The sequence below is a fragment of the Suncus etruscus genome, chromosome 20, assembly GCF_024139225.1.
Source record: "Suncus etruscus isolate mSunEtr1 chromosome 20, mSunEtr1.pri.cur, whole genome shotgun sequence".
In the NCBI taxonomy this organism is placed as follows: Eukaryota; Metazoa; Chordata; class Mammalia; order Eulipotyphla; family Soricidae; genus Suncus; species Suncus etruscus.
In genome coordinates, this window is record NC_064867.1 from 41,856,203 (window position 1) to 41,874,179 (window position 17,977).

At 37.7% G+C, this 17,977-nt stretch overlaps 1 protein-coding gene across 1 annotated transcript in view; it reads left to right on the plus strand.

Annotated features, from left to right (window-relative positions):
• Nucleotides 1–17,977, plus strand: part of STX8 (syntaxin 8) — a 251,919-nt gene that overhangs the window by 44,041 nt on the left and 189,901 nt on the right. The window contains exons 5-6 of the mRNA XM_049766333.1: nt 950–1,074; nt 3,739–3,831. Coding sequence (XP_049622290.1) covers nt 950–1,074; nt 3,739–3,831 — 218 coding nt within the window. The remainder of the gene's footprint in view (nt 1–949; nt 1,075–3,738; nt 3,832–17,977) is intronic.

The window sequence follows — 17,977 nt, forward strand, 5'->3', positions numbered from 1 at the left end:
TGGAGCAATAGCAGAGTGGGTAGGATGTTTGCCATGCAGGCAGCTGACCCAGGTTTGATTCCCAAATCCCATATGGCTTGAGATTTAACTATGTAAGCAATTAAACAATAGGATATCAGTGATTTCTAGACAAGGGCTGAAAGACAAATAATAGAAGTATGAGAAAACGTGTATAAACAGCCTAGGTTGTCTGCACAGACAAAATAGCTATTATTGTTTGTCACCATCATCATTGGTTTTTTTTTTTTGAAAATGGCTGAATGCAAACAGGTGAGGGCAGAAGAGAGAAAATATTTGTAATCAAAGTCCTGCAAAAATGGCTCCCAAAGCCAAAAATAAGTTATCTGATGCCCAGACTAATAAATCTGAATATAATCCATTTCAGTAGTGGCAGGTAAGTAAGTAGGAGAAATAAAAGTTTAAGACTGATAACTCAGAATTTGTCAATTGTTACAAATGCTACATTCTACTCATAAAATCGAAGTTGGCGCGCTGCATGTGTTTCTCTGAGCAGCCAGTGCCCTTCATAAAACATTTATGTGGTCATTTTTATTTGTTTCTTTGTTATCACATAACCTGTGAGTCAAACAGTCCTAAAATAAAAGGCCACTTTCATTGTTTTCTGTTTTTGAAATTTAAGACTCTTCCTCATTTATGATTCATGACATAAATGCATCTTAGAATATTAGTAAAAAAATGAGCATGTCTGGCCTGCTGCCATCGTCTTTTTAACAGTTTACAATTCTCTTAGGGAGCAGGCTTCTGCAGGGTCCATCCTCAAATATCTTCTAAGACTGTACATAGTTATTGGAATAGACGAAGGATGCACTATATTGTGGTTGAATGAAATGAATTCAAGCCATGCGCAGTTGACCGCCTCTGTGCTTATGGGAGTAATTTTGAGCAGAATGTATTTTAAATGAAATAACACATTTCATGCTGTTTGCAGGTCTAGCCTGATGACTGGAGGGATGAAGCAAGCAGTGCCTAACCCATGGCTCCTTGAGGAGCCGGAGGAGACCAGAGGCTTGAGTTTTGATGAAATCCGGCAGCAGCAGCAGAAAATTATTCAAGGTACTGAATACCCTGCTAGACTGGGTTCAGATGCCTTCTCAGATTTTTGCTTTAGGACTGACTGTCCTCAGATTCATTGTTCACTGGAAGGAAAACAGTTGGTCTTTAGAAGCTACTTGTAATTTTGTGCTTTTGGATTCCTGAGACAGACAAGTACTGTCGTCTACCTAAGCAGCCCTCAGAAGTAGCAGTTTTATTTGGGGAGAAAGCACATGCAAGTCTAATTCTGATAAGCCTGGGTGAGTCTGAAGCAGACAGCGCCTTTTTCCTTTTCTCCAAAATTTTCTCCTCTTTTTCTTATGGAAAATAAGAATGTTGGCTCTGACTTTCTTTTTCATCTTACCCGGTGAACTTTTAAAATTTATTTTTATTATTTTGTTTTGTATGTAGAGGAGAAAACCCAGGGCTTCACGCATGCAAGGCAAGTGTGCTCTGCCACTTAGATACATTCTATTATTTTTTCTTTTTCAGTTTTCTTTCTCTTTTTTTTTCTTTTTTTCTTTTTTTGTTTTTGGGTCATACCTGGCAGCAATCAGGAGTTACTCCTGGCTCTACACTCAGAAATCACTTCTGGCAGGCTTGGGGGACCATATGGGATGCCGGGATTCGAACCACTGTCCTTCTGCATGCAAGGCAAATATCTTACCTCCATGCCATCTCTCCAGCCCTTCAGTTTTCTTTTTAATTTCAGAAGTAATGCAAGCTATATAAAGTTCAAACATATGGGTTATATAAAATCAAAAGATCTCAATTTTCCAATCTCAGATTATAAACAGTTAATATGTATGTCTTCAGGCTTTTTTCCTATACACATGTACAAATATATTTAGGTTAAGTATATATATTTTGTAGAGCTTTGATCATAATGTATATAAACCAACAGCTTTACATACTTAGGTCCTCGTATCTATGTCATTAGGTCTTTTTTCCCTTACACACTTATGAATGTATTTAGGATAAATATATATTTGCATAGCTTTGATCATAATGTATGTAAATCTATAGCTTTCGTATGTAAGAGTTTGTTTATTTTGTTTGAAATGGCCAACCAGTCTCTAAAATGACACTATCGTTCCAAACAGAAGTGAACGGATCCCATCCTACTTGATCTCAATTTTCCAGACTTGGTGATTCTAAGAGATGTGTGGAATCTCTTTCAATTTGCATTACCCTGATAACATACAATTTGGAGAATCTTACCATATGCTTCTTTGTCATCTGTGACTATTAATTGCTGAAATGTCTGCTAACACATTTGAGCCATTATGAGTTCTTTATCAGATGTTTCTTATGGTGGCTGAAGGAGAGTGCAGTGGGAAGGGCTTTTCCTTTGCATGCTGCCAACCTGGGTTCAATCCCTTGCTCCCTAATGATGCATTTATTAGTAGAATAGAAATGCCTCTCTCCAAGATTGTTACTACAAAAACTGAAAATTAAAGAGAGCAATACAAAAATGATAAAATAAAAATATTCAAAGAATATGAAACCATTTTAAATGGTGCAACATAAAATGGATCTGAAAAGAGGAAGAAACAAAATCAATATTTAGAACAATACTTGTATTCTCCCTGCCTTAATATTAGATACTAACCCACAGATCCAGGAAAAATATTTAAGCATAATATTTTTCAACTATGAAAAACAATTACTGAAAAAAACCAGTGATAAAAACCTATAGAAGAATAAAGTTAAAAAAATTGTATCTGATTTCTCAGAAGCCAGGCCAGCAAGAAGACGGGAAAATGAAACTTTAAAAGAATGTGTGTGCCAAAGAGATAGCACAGTGGTAAGGCTTTTGCCTTGCATGTGGTGACCTAGGACAGACTCTGTTCAATTCCTGGCATCCCATATGGTCCCCCCGAGCTTTCCAGGAGTGATTTCTGAGTGTAGAGCCAGGAGTAACCCCTGAGCATCACCAGGGTGGCCCCAAACCAACTAATCAATCAATAAATAAATTGCGGAAAAAAAAAGAGGAATTGTGTGTGGGGTAGGGGTTGGAGGGGCAACGTGCTGTGGGAAAACCAACCTGGCATGCTGTACTTTGCTAAACTGCCCTTCAAAATTGAAGGAGAAACATTGACGGATGTGAAGGAATTTCTTGTTAGTAGAATCACCTTGCAATAAACTTTTGAAAACTACAGAAAGAATGAAAATTATAAGGACAATAATATAAATATGCGTAGTTTTTGTTTAGTATTCTTTGGACCTTTTAGATCTGTGCATAGGTTTCCCTTTAGTGTGTTTCTGCCTAAATTAAGTAGGTCCCTTTTGATGGGGGATATATTTATATTTTGTGTATGTGTGTGTGTGTGTGTGTGTGTGTGTGTAGGGGGTCTTATCTAGCATTGCTCATGATCTATTTCTGTTCTGTGTTCCTAATGGTACTTGGAGGTGGCCAGGTATTGAACTAGGATAGCTGCAGGCAAGACAGAGATTGTAACCACTGTGCTACCTTTCTGTTAATTATATTTCTGAACTTTAAGTTATTTTCCTTTGGTTTTCATTTTTATTGTATGAACCGCAACTCAGAAGGCCGATCCTGGGGGTTGGTGCTTGGGTGGCCATTCTGTACCAGATGTCCCACATGCAAAACCTGTGCTCCAGCATTTTTCTCTCCACCTGCCTTTGATTTCAACTTGTTCACGGTTTACTCTTGTCTTTCAGAACAGGATGCAGGTCTTGATGCCCTTTCTTCGATCATAAGTCGCCAAAAACAAATGGGGCAGGAAATCGGGAATGAACTGGATGAACAGAATGGTAAGCACATGTATGAAACTGATGAACTCTGCTATTTAACTGACTACTAAATGCTTGAATATGTATGACGTGATTACATATTATGAAATAATGTGTTTTAATATCACTGTATTATTATTGTTTAAGCACTTTTGGTTGTTTTACAGCTGATATTTTCGGGTCTATAGATTATGTTAAGTAACTACTTTGTAAAGAAATTTGATTAAAAAGCTTTTAGTTCTCGGAATAGAGAGATGATACAAGAAGTAAGGTGCTTGCCTTGCATATGTCAAACCTTGGTTCAATTCCTGATACCGCCGTGGGTCACTCGTGAGCTTTGAACCCTGAAAAGCTCTTGAAGAATTGTAGCTATGGTCCAAATCCTTCCCACCATATATTCCAATCTTTGTAGCTAGTACTCCATTCAAAGGTATTCCATTTTGTAATCCTTTTATCCATGAGCTTTCCTGTCTATGAAAGTATGATGTAATTAAGTGCCTCATGGAGGCATTAAGGTGCCGGGGACTATCTGTTCTCTACACACCCAATGGGGTTGGTTCTTCTTCAATCATAAATACCATCATGTAGGTTAATACTGTGTTTTGAGGGGTTGGAGCAGTGGTACAAGTGGTAGGGCATTTGCCTTGCATGCGCTGACCTACGTCAAACCATGTTTCCGTCCCCTGGTGTCCCATAGAGTCCCCCATGCCAGGAGCGATTTCTGAGCATATAGCCAGGGGTAACCCTTGAGCATCACTGGGTGTGGCCCAAAAACAAAAACGTAAACAAAGTAATGTGTTTGAGAGGCTGGAGAGATATGACAATAGGCAGGCAGATTACTTACTTTTCATGCAACCTAACTGGGTTTGATCTCCAATACCATTTATGGACTCCTGAGCACTGCCAGGAGTGACTCCTGCGCAGAATGAAGAGTAAGCTTAGAGCACTGAATGCCAGATTGTTAAGTAATTTTAATATGAAGAAATAAGGTTGAACTTCAATACATGATTATTGTCTAATGCAGTTTTAGTCGTTTTCTGGCTTTTGGAAGTTTCCTAGATTATGTTAAATACCCTAAAGAAATTTTAATAAATTTATATTTGAATGCCCACGAGATCTGTAGCTACCAAGTTGTTCACAAGTGAGTTTCAGTCACGCAGTGTTTCAAACTCATACTTTTACCAGTGCACATTTCCAGTGGCATTCCCCTCACCGCCAGCCTGGCTCTACGGCAGACACTTTTTGTTTTTCTCTTTCTACCTTTTCTCCTCATTTTCTTTTTCCTTTTTGGCAATGTGGTTTGCAATGTTGTTCATGAATGAGTGTCATGCATATTACCTGTCAGCATCCTGTTCTTGCATAGAGTCATCATTTTGAGCTATTCTTGTCATGTGTGGTCCCTTCTCGGCCATAATTGTACCTCAATTTTTCTTTGTGGCAAGCTTTCTACCATGGACCTCCTGACCCTTATCTCTATTAACTTTTGATATTATTGCCATACTTTCTTTATATTTTATACCCCATAAACAAGTGTGATGCCTATCCTTCTTCCTCTGACTCATTTCAGTATCTGTAATACTCTCTCTATCCTTCCACGCATCAGCAAATTTTGTGACTTCATTTTTCTTAACAACTGCGTAGTATTCCTTTATGTTGATGAATTATCCTTTCTTTATTTGATACCCATCTGTTCTTGAGCATTTGGGTTGTTTCCAGCTTCTGGCTATTGTGAATAGTGCTAGTATGAATACAGTTGCCTTTTATACATTATGTTTTTGGGCGCCTAGTGTATATTCGCAGGAGCAGAATTGCTGGGCCATATGAGAACAAGTCAGTCTCTGTGATGTGAGATAATATCTCATCAGTTTGATTTCCATCTCCCTGAAGATTAATGATGTGCTGCATTGTCTCTGTGACTCAATTTCTTGGAACCTAATTGCTGGAAAATCCCTTTCCTTATTCTTGTGCTTTTCTTATCCCTGTGGTGTTGACTTGGGAGCAGAATGTTTCTTCTGAGTCACAAAGAGCATCCTACTGCTGCTCAGACTGTCTCAGTTTCCTGGTACCAAGTGACACTGAAAATTAAAATTAATTAATTTTAAAAACAAAAAAAATACAAACAATACAAAAACAAACAAAAAAATACACCGAGCAAAGGGGTTTGGAAATTTTTATTAAGAGCTTTTGAAAAAACTGGAAGATTATTTTACAAATCAAAAATTAGATAGCTACCCCAGAGGCTCTTCTGCTTGAGCTTAGTAGTATGAGGAACAGATAGCTGAATGAGAGCAGTGAAAGCAGGATGGAGAAGAGAGGATACGTTTGAGGAACTGGCCATGATTTTATTATGTGCCTCGTCATGAGAATTGGGACAGTCATACAATCTTGTTTCTGGAGATCAGATTTGTGTGCATTCAACAGTAAGAGCTTTGAGTACTGATTTGAGGGTTTGAAGTTTAGTGTCAGTTGAAGTCAGGGCCAATTGAAAGAGGTAAGAAAACTTTCAGCATAAAGTTGGTCTGAGAAGACATAAGAAAGTTATATACTTAAAGCAGTTCCATCAATATCATTTTATTTAAATCATTATACAGAATCACTAAGGCGTGTTATTTATGTCGAAGATGAAGCTCAGTGTGACTAAAGGGCTCTCAAATATCGTATTATTTTTTTGTTACTATGGTCCATGGAGGTCTGCAATAAAATGACTATTGAGAAAAAAATTACTGTGTAAACAATTGCTGAGTAAACATCAAGGATCTGTCAGTGAGTGACTACTTGCTCTAGAGTGATGCATCTGTCAGAATTATGCAAGTATTATTTTTTCATGGTCATCCAAGTTATAAATTAATTTATTCCCACAGCACTATTCCATTTATGTATATATCATATGTCAAAAATAGATGACTAAAACTAAAGGAAAAGTTTTCCATCTGCAACCCTAGTTGTGTTTTTACTAGATTAAATGCAGGGAGAATGAAAATTTATTTTTCTGATGAAAAAATGATGATCTCTATGTAGTTCCATATAAGTTAGTTATTGATTATTTTCTTTAAAGATAGTTTTTTTTTTTTTTTTGGTTTTTCGGGCCACACCCGTTAGATGCTCAGGGATTACTCCTGGCTGCGCGCTCAGAAATTGCCCCTGGCTTGGGGGGACCATATGGGACGCCAGGGGATCGAACCATGGCCCTTTCCTTGGCTAGCGCTTGCAAGGCAGACACCTTACCTCTAGCACCACCTCACCGGCCCCTAAAGATAGTATTAATAAGAATATATATCTTAGAAAACTCTGTCATATGTTTATATATCATGTGTTCTTTATCAAAGGAAAACTTTTCCTATGCAATTGGTCAGACTACTAACCCCTATAATACTAGTGAAGTGTGTCCACCCAATGAAGTGATTAGATAAATTACTATATATAGCAATATATGAGGAAAGGGTTAAGAGTTGATAGCACATACTTTGTAGGGTGACTTGTTGAATTCCTAGATGAAATAAAGTCCTATACACTTTTTTTTTTTTTTTTTTTTTTTTTTTGGTTTTTGGGCCACACCCGGTGACGCTCAGGGGTTACTCCTGGCTATGTGCTCAGAAGTCGCTCCTGGCTTGGGGGACCATATGGGACGCCGGGGGATCGAACCGCGGTCCGTCCAAGGCTAGCGCAGGCAAGGCAGGCACCTTACCTCTTGCGCCACCGCCCGGCCCCAGTCCTATACACTTTTATCTCATACGCCAGCATATTCTTAGCTACACCTACTGTGCTCAGGGCTTGTGCTTGGTTCTGTACATAAGGATCACTCCTGGTAGGTTCAGGGGATCATATGGTAACAGCACCCTATATGCAAAGCAAGCACCATACTGGCTCTGGACCCTCTATTGAATTTTTAAAAAATTTGAATCCCTGAGATAAATCACTGTGAAAGTTGAAAAGTGTAGATGGTTAAATTTCAGTCACACACTTCCCTTCATCATTGTTCCTTTTCCACCACCAGTTTTCCAATTTCTCTCCTGTCCACTCTGCCCCCAGTTAGCATCTATGGAAGACTTCACTCCTTTCTCTTCTTTCTCTCTTTTTCTTCTTTCTCACTCTCATCTTCCCACCATCTCTCCCTCTCATCCTCCCTCTCTTCCTTCCTCTCTCTCCCCTTTAGGCATCTTTGTTTGCAACTTATTACTGAAGTGATATCATACATATCACATTACCTTTTTTCTTGTTTTTTTTTTTATTTTTAATCTTATCTACTGTGTTTTTTATCTTTGTCATTTCTGCTCGTAGTTTTCTTATTTTGATTCTTATACTTTCTTTTGCTTTGCTACTTGTGTCATTGAGTTCGCTAACTGTCTTCAACATGGTGTCAAAGTAATTCTCCTATAGTTTACAGAATTGGTCGAATCTTTTGTATGACCATTTTCATTCATTGTACTAGATGGGCTTCTTTGCATCTTCTCCTTGTATTTACTCTGCACTTGCTGTGCTGAGGGTAAAACTTTACATTTAACCACCTTCCACTCCCCCCACCCCAGGAAGTCTCGGAGGGATTTGGCAAGATGTTGTTTTTTTTCCTTCTATGCCTCTCTTGAACTAGTAAAAGGAAGTATAAATGTGAGTGGTGTGAGATATGAACTCACAGCTGTGAAGTTCAGGAAATGTGGCATTGGGCCTTCTGTGATGGTATAGGTCAGGAATGTAGCCAGCCAGGATCCAGCTGGAAGGCATGAGATTCTACTTCTATTTCCAAAAAATAGTCTTCATTTTTCAAAAAGGAATCTTTTTTTTTTTTCTCTGTAGGTGTTGAGATAGGGTTGTAGTTCTTTTTGGAATTTTATCATGACCCAAGTGTTTCATGAGAGATTAGGATCAATGAAACTACCATTTTGCTATAAATATATTTTCCATTTTACTGATTGAATTCTTTTGATTCTATTAAATAAGAGAAGCAAATTGACTCATGTCCATCCAAACATTTTAGGATGCCCATATTTTGGAATCAAGTTTACAAAATTATGTTAACAACAATGCACTGTATTTGGAACATAACCAAAACATTGAAGGGTGGGATTATCTATTTGGGAATCAGTTGCTGATTTTCTTATGTAGATAAAAAGACAAAAACCTTTCATATGCAGGTGATTAAACCTAATATGGAAAAAAAGATTAGCAGTAGGACTTAAATAAAAACAGCATCAATGTGAAACCTAAAGGTGGGGAACTGAATTGCTAGTAAAGCTGGAGGATGCAATAGAGAGAGGCTCAAAGAATTCCATAAAGATCACCTCATGGAACTACAGAGGTTAATACCTGTCAACTCAAGGATAATGGTAGTGATAGCGTGACATAAAGTACAAAGATGCTGTTCTGAATAGAGTTGTGGAATGGTTTACAAAATAATTCATAAGAGTCCGGGCCTTTTCAATAACGGACAGTGACAAAGTCAGCACCAAAGAAACTTCAAACATAAATCCCAAAAGACAAAACATAGAGGCATGATCCTTATGTGTGAAACATTTAAAAAAAACATGCTTTACAAATCACGGCTAGTCTTGCTGATTCTTGTCATGCTTTTGGCAGAAAGACAAAGAAAATCAACTGATCGTTTTGATGTTTATCTGTCAGTCTGTAAGCTAACCACTTCTTTGCTCTCTGGATGAAATCAAAGACACAAAGGTTCTCCTTAATACCAGGATGGAAGACTTTATAGCTAAAAATATGACTAAGCTCCTTAAAGACACAATGTGAAAAGTTTCATATACGTTCGAGCAAATTTTCTCATTGAAATGAATATTGTAGGTATAAAAACTTCCTCCCATGATACACATCTCTCGATCTCTGGAATCTGTGATTTTGCCCCATCTGATAAAAGAAACTTTGTGGATATATTGATAAGCTTATTGATATTGAGAGAGAGATTCTCTATTATGTGATCAAGGCCTAAATGTAATTCCAGCTGTCAATATAAGAGAGAAGCCTCAACATCTAGTACAGTAACTTAGATATGGAAATAACCTGGAAGTTTGATGATAGATAAATGGATAAAGAATTGTGGTTCTTGGGGCCGGAGCAATAGTGCAGCAGTAGGGTGTTTGCCTTTCATTCTGCTGATCAAGGACGGACCTGGGTTTTATTCCCCAGTGTCCCATATTGTCCCCCAAGCCAGAAGTGATTTCTGAGCACAGAGCCAAGAGTATCACCAGGTGTGGCAGAAAAACAACAACAACAACAACAACAGCAATAAAAAAAGGAATTGTGGTTTTGATATGTACAGAGTTGAATACTAGACAGCCATGAAGAAAAATGAAATTATATAATTGCTACAACCATGATGGAACTGAAAGTAATCATGTTAAGTGAAGTAAGTCAGAGTGAGAAGGACATACCAGATGTTTTCATTTATCTGTGGTATATTGATTGACAAGTCAAGGCATAAAAATGAAGATGACACTTACTTGCCTTGGATTATAGGTACAGTGATGCCAAGTAAGGAGAAGAGGGAGGAGGGGAGGAAATTAAAAGGCAGTGGACTGTAACATAAAACATTGCTGGGGATTTGGACATTTTGATAATTTAGAAAGGAGGGAACTCTATACATCAAAGCCACAAGAGAAGACTGTTATAAACATGTGGCCCAAATTTTAAGTAAAAATTTTTTGAAGGAGTTTTCTAAGGAGGTAGAGTGGGAAGATATGGAGAAGCTTTGCATGTCATTGATGGAAGGGCATTGACAAGAATGTAAGGGAGTAATAAAATAACTTAGATGTAGGGGCTGGAGTGATAGTACAGTGGTAGGGCTTTTGCCTTGCATGTGGCTGATCTAGGATGGACCTTGGTTCTATACCCCAGTGTCCCATATGGTCCCTCCAACCAGGAGCGATTTCTCAACGCATAGCCAAGAGTAACCCTTGAGCATCACAGGGTGTGACCCAATAAAAAGAAAAAAGAAAAAGAAAAAAATAACTTAGATGTAGAGTCCTCTGCCCTTTTCAGTTGTCACTTTGGTTCAGAGCTAGAGGAATTCAGATAGGGTGCTTGCCTTGCATGCAGCTCAGTGGGTTTCATCCTGGAACCCTAGAGGCCCCCAGTAGTGATTGATCCCTGAGTGGAGAGCCAGGAGTATACCATGAGCATAGCATGGAGTGACCCAAAAACAAAACAAAAAATAAATTTTAAAATTTTAACTAAAAAATGAATAAAGTAATTTAGATTTGAGGGATGGATAAAAACATTCTGAGACAAACAGTAACGGGCAACATTTACCATGCCAAACCAGCTCTGCAAGAATTACTGAAAGGTTGACTATAAAAAGCAAGCGGCAAACAAGGATGAGTTTAGTTAGAGAAATAACTACATTTTGAACTATCCTAATAATAAAAATGTACGAGGGAAATAGAAAGCCTGTCTAGAGTACAGGCAGGGGTTGGGTGGGGAGGAGGGAGATTTGGGACATTGGTGATGGGAATGTTGCCCTGGTGATGGGTGGTGTTCTTTACATGACTGAAATCCAAACATAATCATGTATGTAATTAAGGTTTAAATAATATATATATGTATATATATTTATAAAGCTAGTGGCTAATGGCAAAAGAACTAATTCCATATAGAAAAATGACAACACATTCTTTTTCTACCAATAAACTCTCTCAATGTCAGTGGATTGAATTCAAAGGCATAGAGTGGCTGAATGAATGAGGAAACAAAACTCAGCTTTTGCTACTTACAGGAAAAAATGAGAAATGGAGGAAGAAAGAAGTAGAGGTATCCTAGGGTCAAGGTTCAGGGACTTAGGCTCATCTGTGGTGTAGAGGCAAGGAAGTATTTCTATAAGCATGGTACCCAAATGACAGAAGCCAAAGTTTAAAATGATTTGGTAAAGGTAACAGTTTGGAGGGTGGCAGAACATCTGGAATCATTGGTGAAGGGATGGGGACAATGGCAATGGGATTAGAGTTGGGACATTGTACGCTTAAAACTCTATTGTCAACAACTTTGTAAATGATGGCGCCTTCATTTTCAAGCTGTAATGATCACACAGTGCCTTAATAAAAATAAATGCATTTTTAAAAAGGACACAGAGAGATTTGACACAAGGTACTGTTATGACTGGAGCAGCTGGTTTCCAAGGGAAGAAATGGGTTGTGAGCCAAGGGATGTAAGGAATTCAGTTGGAAGAAACCACAAAAGGTCTGGATATATTCTCTCCTCTAGCCTCTGGAGGAACAGCTTGATTCAGTCCGGTCAAACTGATATTGTACAACTTTTTATCTTCAGAACAATAATGAAATGATTGTGTGGTAAGCCACAAAATTTGTGATAATTGTTAAAATACGATCAGGAAACTAATATGAGTCATAACATTGTGTGTTTATTAGTTCCTTGAATTAATCTTAACCACTATTGTGATAAAAGTGAATCCTACGTGTGTCTATGTGTTAGTCTTCTTGAGAATATTTTAAATTATTTATTTATGTTTATTTTCTTTTTTATGTCCTATTTTAATGCACCCCTGAGAGAGACTTTTAAATATTTATTCTTAACTGAATCACCAAGAATTATAAATTATTTTATGATTCTGTTTCAGATGTACCATGTTCCAACAACACCAATCCCTTCACCAGTGTCCATTTTCCTCCACTAATATTTCATTTCCCTCCCATATACAACAGGCAGTTTCCCCCACTACCATTGTAATGGTCCCTTATCTGATGTAAACTTTAGTGACAAGTTTCCTCCTGAAGACTAGTTCTTCTCAGGTTCTTTGTTTCTGTGGCATTGGGGCATTTGTTATTGCCTGGTTTTGTTTCTTTGATTTATATACCACTTATGAGAGAGGTATCTATCCTCAGAACTTTATTCAGCCTGGGACACTAAGATCCATCCCCTTAGCAGCAAATTGCACGATTTCTCTTTTCTTAGAACCAAGTAGTATTTCATAGTGACTGTGTACCATAGTTTTTAAACCAGTCAACTGTTCTTGGGCATACAGGTTGTTCCCAGATTTTGGCTAATGCAAATAGTGTTACAATGAATTTATGAGTGCAGAGATCTTTTCTGCATTGTGTTTTAGGGCCCTTGAGATTTATTCCAAGAAGTGAAGTTACTGGTTAGTTTTTTTGAGGAATGTTTATATTGTTTTCTAAAAATTCCAGGCTTGTGACCGGAGCAGCCCGCCCCTGCTGACCACTCTCCGGGGACTCTTTTGTACTTTGAGTACTTGCTTCTGGACACTAGAGAACCCTGTTCACTGTCCCCTTCCACCTCAAGCCTCTCTGCCTGTTTTCCTACTCCTCCTCTCCCCACGCTGGCCCTGACAGCACTTCTGGGAAATAAAAAAATTTAACCTACTGGCAAAACAAAACAAAACAAAACAACCCACACCCACACACAAATAAACAACAACTTTTCTTTGAAGTTTGATTTGGGAGCAAATATTGTAGTCTATAATTTAAGCAGGATAGGGATAAGGGCCAGGTGACATACCTGTTATGTAGTTAGCTCTCCTCATCAATGACCTGGGTTCTGTTTGGGTCTCATGATTTAAATTTTGTAAAATCTATAATTTGAATATTTAGCTCTATCATTTCTTCCCACTATCAGTGTATCAGTGAACCTGAATCCCTTTGATCTCTCTGCCTTCCCATTATTATTATTATTTTTTTTTTGCTTTTTTTGGGGGGGCACACCTGTGATGCTCAAGGGTTACTCCTGGCTATGTGCTCAGAAATCCCTTCTGGCTCATGGGACCAAATGGGATGCCAGGGATTGAACCCAGGTTCATTTGCATGCAAGGCAAATGCCCTACTGCTGTGCTATTGCTCCGGCCCCCATACTTCTTATCTGTCTCTTTTCCCCTTCCCCTCCATTTTATTTCTTTACCTCTCTCTATACACTGGCTCCAAGAGTGATCAAAGCAACTCCCTAATGAAGCCTTTGCATTCCTTCAACCAGTTATTTCAAATACTACATTCAAAGTGACAGCATCCTGTTTCTATCCTATTCCAACTTATTTTATTAACAGGAGAAGTTCCATTTCCATCCATGTTGCAGTGAACTGCATGAGTCTATCATTCCTTACAGCTGTGTAATATTTCATTTGGGCACCAGGTATAATGCTCCACACACTAATCCCACCACAGGAAAATGGGTCTGGAGCAGGGGTCGCTGCAGAAAATAAACTGGGCCAAACTTGGGAGAGTGAAACACTATTGGTCAGGTAGCTTTCTATCTTATCAAGGAAGAGTTTCAGCTAGCCACCAGAACCAGTTTTTATTGAGCACCGAAACCACCCCCAGGTGAGGGGAATGGATACAAAAAGGCTTAACTTGAGCTAGTCCCGCCCAAGTAGACTTTTGACATGTAGAACAAGGAAGTTAGTAGGGACAAATCTCTGTTTTGGGTGAAATACAGGTGGTATATATATAAAATCTTTATATTATATATTTATATATACTTATATATAAAATCTTTATTTAAGCACCATGGTTACAACATGATTGTAGTTGGGTTTCAGTCATAAACAGAATACCCCCCTTCACCAATGCAACATTCCCACTACTAATGCTTCCCCCTTCACAACCCTTGCCTGTATTCGAGCTAGGCATTCTACTTCTCTCACTCATTAAGATTGTCATGATAGTTGTTAGTGTAGTTATTTCCCTAACTGCACGATTACTGTTTGTGGTGAACTTCATATTGTAAGCCAGTCCTTCCGGTCCTCATCTCTATTATCTCTGGGCATTATTACAATAATGTCCTTAATTTTTCTTAAAACCTATAGATGAGTGAGACTATTCTATATCTATCTTTCTCCCTCTGACTTTTTTCACTCAGCATAATAGACTCCATGTACATCCACGTATAGGAAAATATCATGACTTCATCTCTCCTGACGGCTGCATAATATTCCATTGTGTGTGTGTGTGTATATATATATATATATATGTGTGTGTGTGTGTGTGTATATATATATATATATATATATATATATATATATATATATATATATATATATATATATATACATACCACAGTTTCTTTAGCCATTCCTCTGTGAAGGGCATCTCGGCTGTTTTCAGAGCCTGGCTATTGTGAATAACGCTGCAATGAATATAGGTGTGAGAAAGGGATTTTTGTATTGTGCTTTTGTGTTCCTAGTGTATATCTCTAGGAGTGGTATAATTGGATCATAAGGGAGGGAAAACAATATGGAGATTCCTGAAAAACAAATTGTAAGCAAACAAGCCAGATCTTTGTTTTGGGTGAGGCCAAATCATAATCCAACATAATACCACATCCTTTTCATGATCTACTCTATTTTCCAAGTCTTAGCTATTGTACTGAGTGCTTCAATGAATAGTGGTATTGAATGAATACACACACTTTTTTGTGTGATGTAGTTCCATTTCTTTAGTTTTTATTCTGTAATCTTTACCAATAACATTGTATCCTGGAAGATTCCTTTTCTTCTAGGTCTTGGAACATTCTGCCTATAATTTCCTCAGTGTTCTTCATAGATTTAGGTCTGATCCCAAGGTCTTTGATCCACTCTAAGTTGCCTTTTGTATAAGGTGTGAGATATGAATCTTCAGGTCTCTTCCTAGAACTGTACAGAAAAATTAAAAAAAATAGATTAAATATATCAATATCTTACCTGAATCCATAAATTATATTGAGGAAAAAAGTTGAAATAGTTTATGAAATTGAATCTAGAGGCAATATCAATTATGGAATGTTATTGGCCAAGCTAAAGAAAACAAAGATAAACAAATGGGACATCAATCTCAGAGACTTGTGCAACCCTCCACACACAATATGATAACCAGGATTAAAGGACACCCACAAAATTGGGTGAAATCCACTATAAAATTGGGAACCTTCCAAAAATTCTAGTTCTCAAATGACAGCCAGGGACTCAGTTGGTAAGCAGGTTTTTTTTTGTTTTTTGTTTTATTACACTTTTGGGGCCACACTCAGCATCTTCAAGATTTATTCCTGGCTCTGAGCTTAGGGATGGATTCCTACTCATGGTTTTAGAGGGACTAGAAAGGATGCTGATGCTTGAATCCAAGCTAGCCTGGTGTAAGGCAAGAGCCCTTCTGCTGTTCTATCTTCAGACCCTGTAAACAGGTCTTTGTAAGAAAAGCCTACCGTATTAGCACCTTTTTTTGCCTCAATAAATATAATCTGTGCTGCTTTTCTCTATGATTGGGGTATATGTGAAAGAATGAGAACACAGAAGGGAAGGCAAAAACATAGATGATAAGTAAAGAAGGTTAAAAATCACTGAAGACAAAAATTAGCTCTCTAGTGTAAGCCGGAATATTTGCAGGCCACTACCTTACTGAAAATATTCAATGATGTGTTTGGCCTTTCTTTAGGAGCCCCAAAGAATGAGCTTCTAAAAGGGAAGCTGTCTAGCACATGGGGTGGTGAAAAGGATCGAAGAATTTTGTTAATAAAAACCAAAATAACAGGAAGAAGTGGACTGATTAGAACCAAGTGCTTAAGCATGAAAATACAGCATAAGAAAGGAAACTGAAGTGACTGAACTGTATTTTCAATTGATTTAGAATCTTAAAGGAACTTGAACAGGAAAGTGATATCAGCAGTTTATTTTGGGAAGAAACTCAGTGTTCTCTTTCTACCTGGAAATTCCTCCTAGGAGAGAAGGAAAAAAAAAGAGAGAAAATGTTTTGAATGCACCGATAAAGACTTTTTATTTTGCTTTTACTGTTATTACAGTTGTTCCCCTCTACAACTTTGTTTATAACTGTATTAACATCAAAGGTAAAACAGTTTCTTCGACCCTTTTTGTCAGTCTAAAATTCAAGCACAACTCTTAAAAATATTTTATGTATGCCAAAGAATGAACAATCAGTCATTTGGAGTGTGTTGATAAGCAGCTTTTGAATACGTTTCAGAGACAAATGTTGAATGCTTCTGAATATGTGAATTTAAGGAGAGCCTGGTATGGTTCTGTACCGCTTATGGTCACTTGGATAGGATAATTTATGGTCCTGTAAATAGGCCTGACCTTCACTTCTGTTTCTGGATTCATTCCTAAGCATCTGTGCTTGTAAAGTCATTGTAAGCTCAGTATTTAGGACCAATAGTAAAGTAAATGCTCATTTTTTTTTCTGCTGCATTCAATATAAATTCATAAGAGTAACCATTTTGTTTTGTTTTTAAAGCAATATATTCTCTTGAACATCTTTGGGGGGGGGGACAGAAATTGTGCAGAGAAACTAAGGAGAAAAAAGTAGTTATATTAATCAGAAACGTGTTTTAAATGAGTTTATGGAGAGATTCAGCTTCAAGTTGAGTTGTTTAGGGTGAAAGTTTTGGTGATGGTTTGATTTTCATCTCGTGTGTATCTGGAACCTGATTAATATTCCTAGTAGTTAAGTCTTGGATTTACATGTGAAGGGCAAAAAAGATTTAGAACAACTTTTTAGTTGTGTATGGCTGTGTATGTGGTCTTAAGAGCAAGAGGGGGAGAGAGAGGGGAGATGGAGAGTAGAAAAGAACAGAGAGAGAAGAAAGGAGAAAAAAACAGAGAGAAAATGTAGTTCAGAAAATATGTTTGATATAGAAGTTCACTATAATCAACGGGATATATAGACTTAGTAGTAAGCTCGATCTGCTTTGCTAGTTTTGTTGTGCTCCATTTTTTTTTCTGGATTGGAATAATGCAAAATCCCCATCCAAGCTAAACTACAACTACTCAGTCTGTTTCTAGGCTGAATTTCAGAGACCCCTTAAGAGTGTTGCTATCATAGAGAAACCAAGATAATTGTAACGTCTGTTTTGGGGATTTGGTTTGTTGTTGTTGTTGTTTTGTATTTTTTTCTTTCAGTTTTCTTCCTCAACTGGTGCTACTTATTTTGAAAATTGAATTTTATTTTTCTTTCTCTAGAGACATTGAAGCATGGATTAGAGTCTAGAGAAGTAAGCTTGATTTGCAGTAGGTTACTTTTTGTGGTCACCTGTTGGAAAGGAGGCATGGAAGCAGGTTGGACAAAAAAGAAAAGCTCTTTGATGTCTCCCAGGGGCCTTCTAGTGATCTCTGTCGATCTAGCCATAGAGTTCAATGACCAGGTATTGTAATTAAGTGATCCTTCAGTCCAGCGGTGCTTCGAGCCACCAGAACTACCCTAGCAGTGCTTGGGGGCCT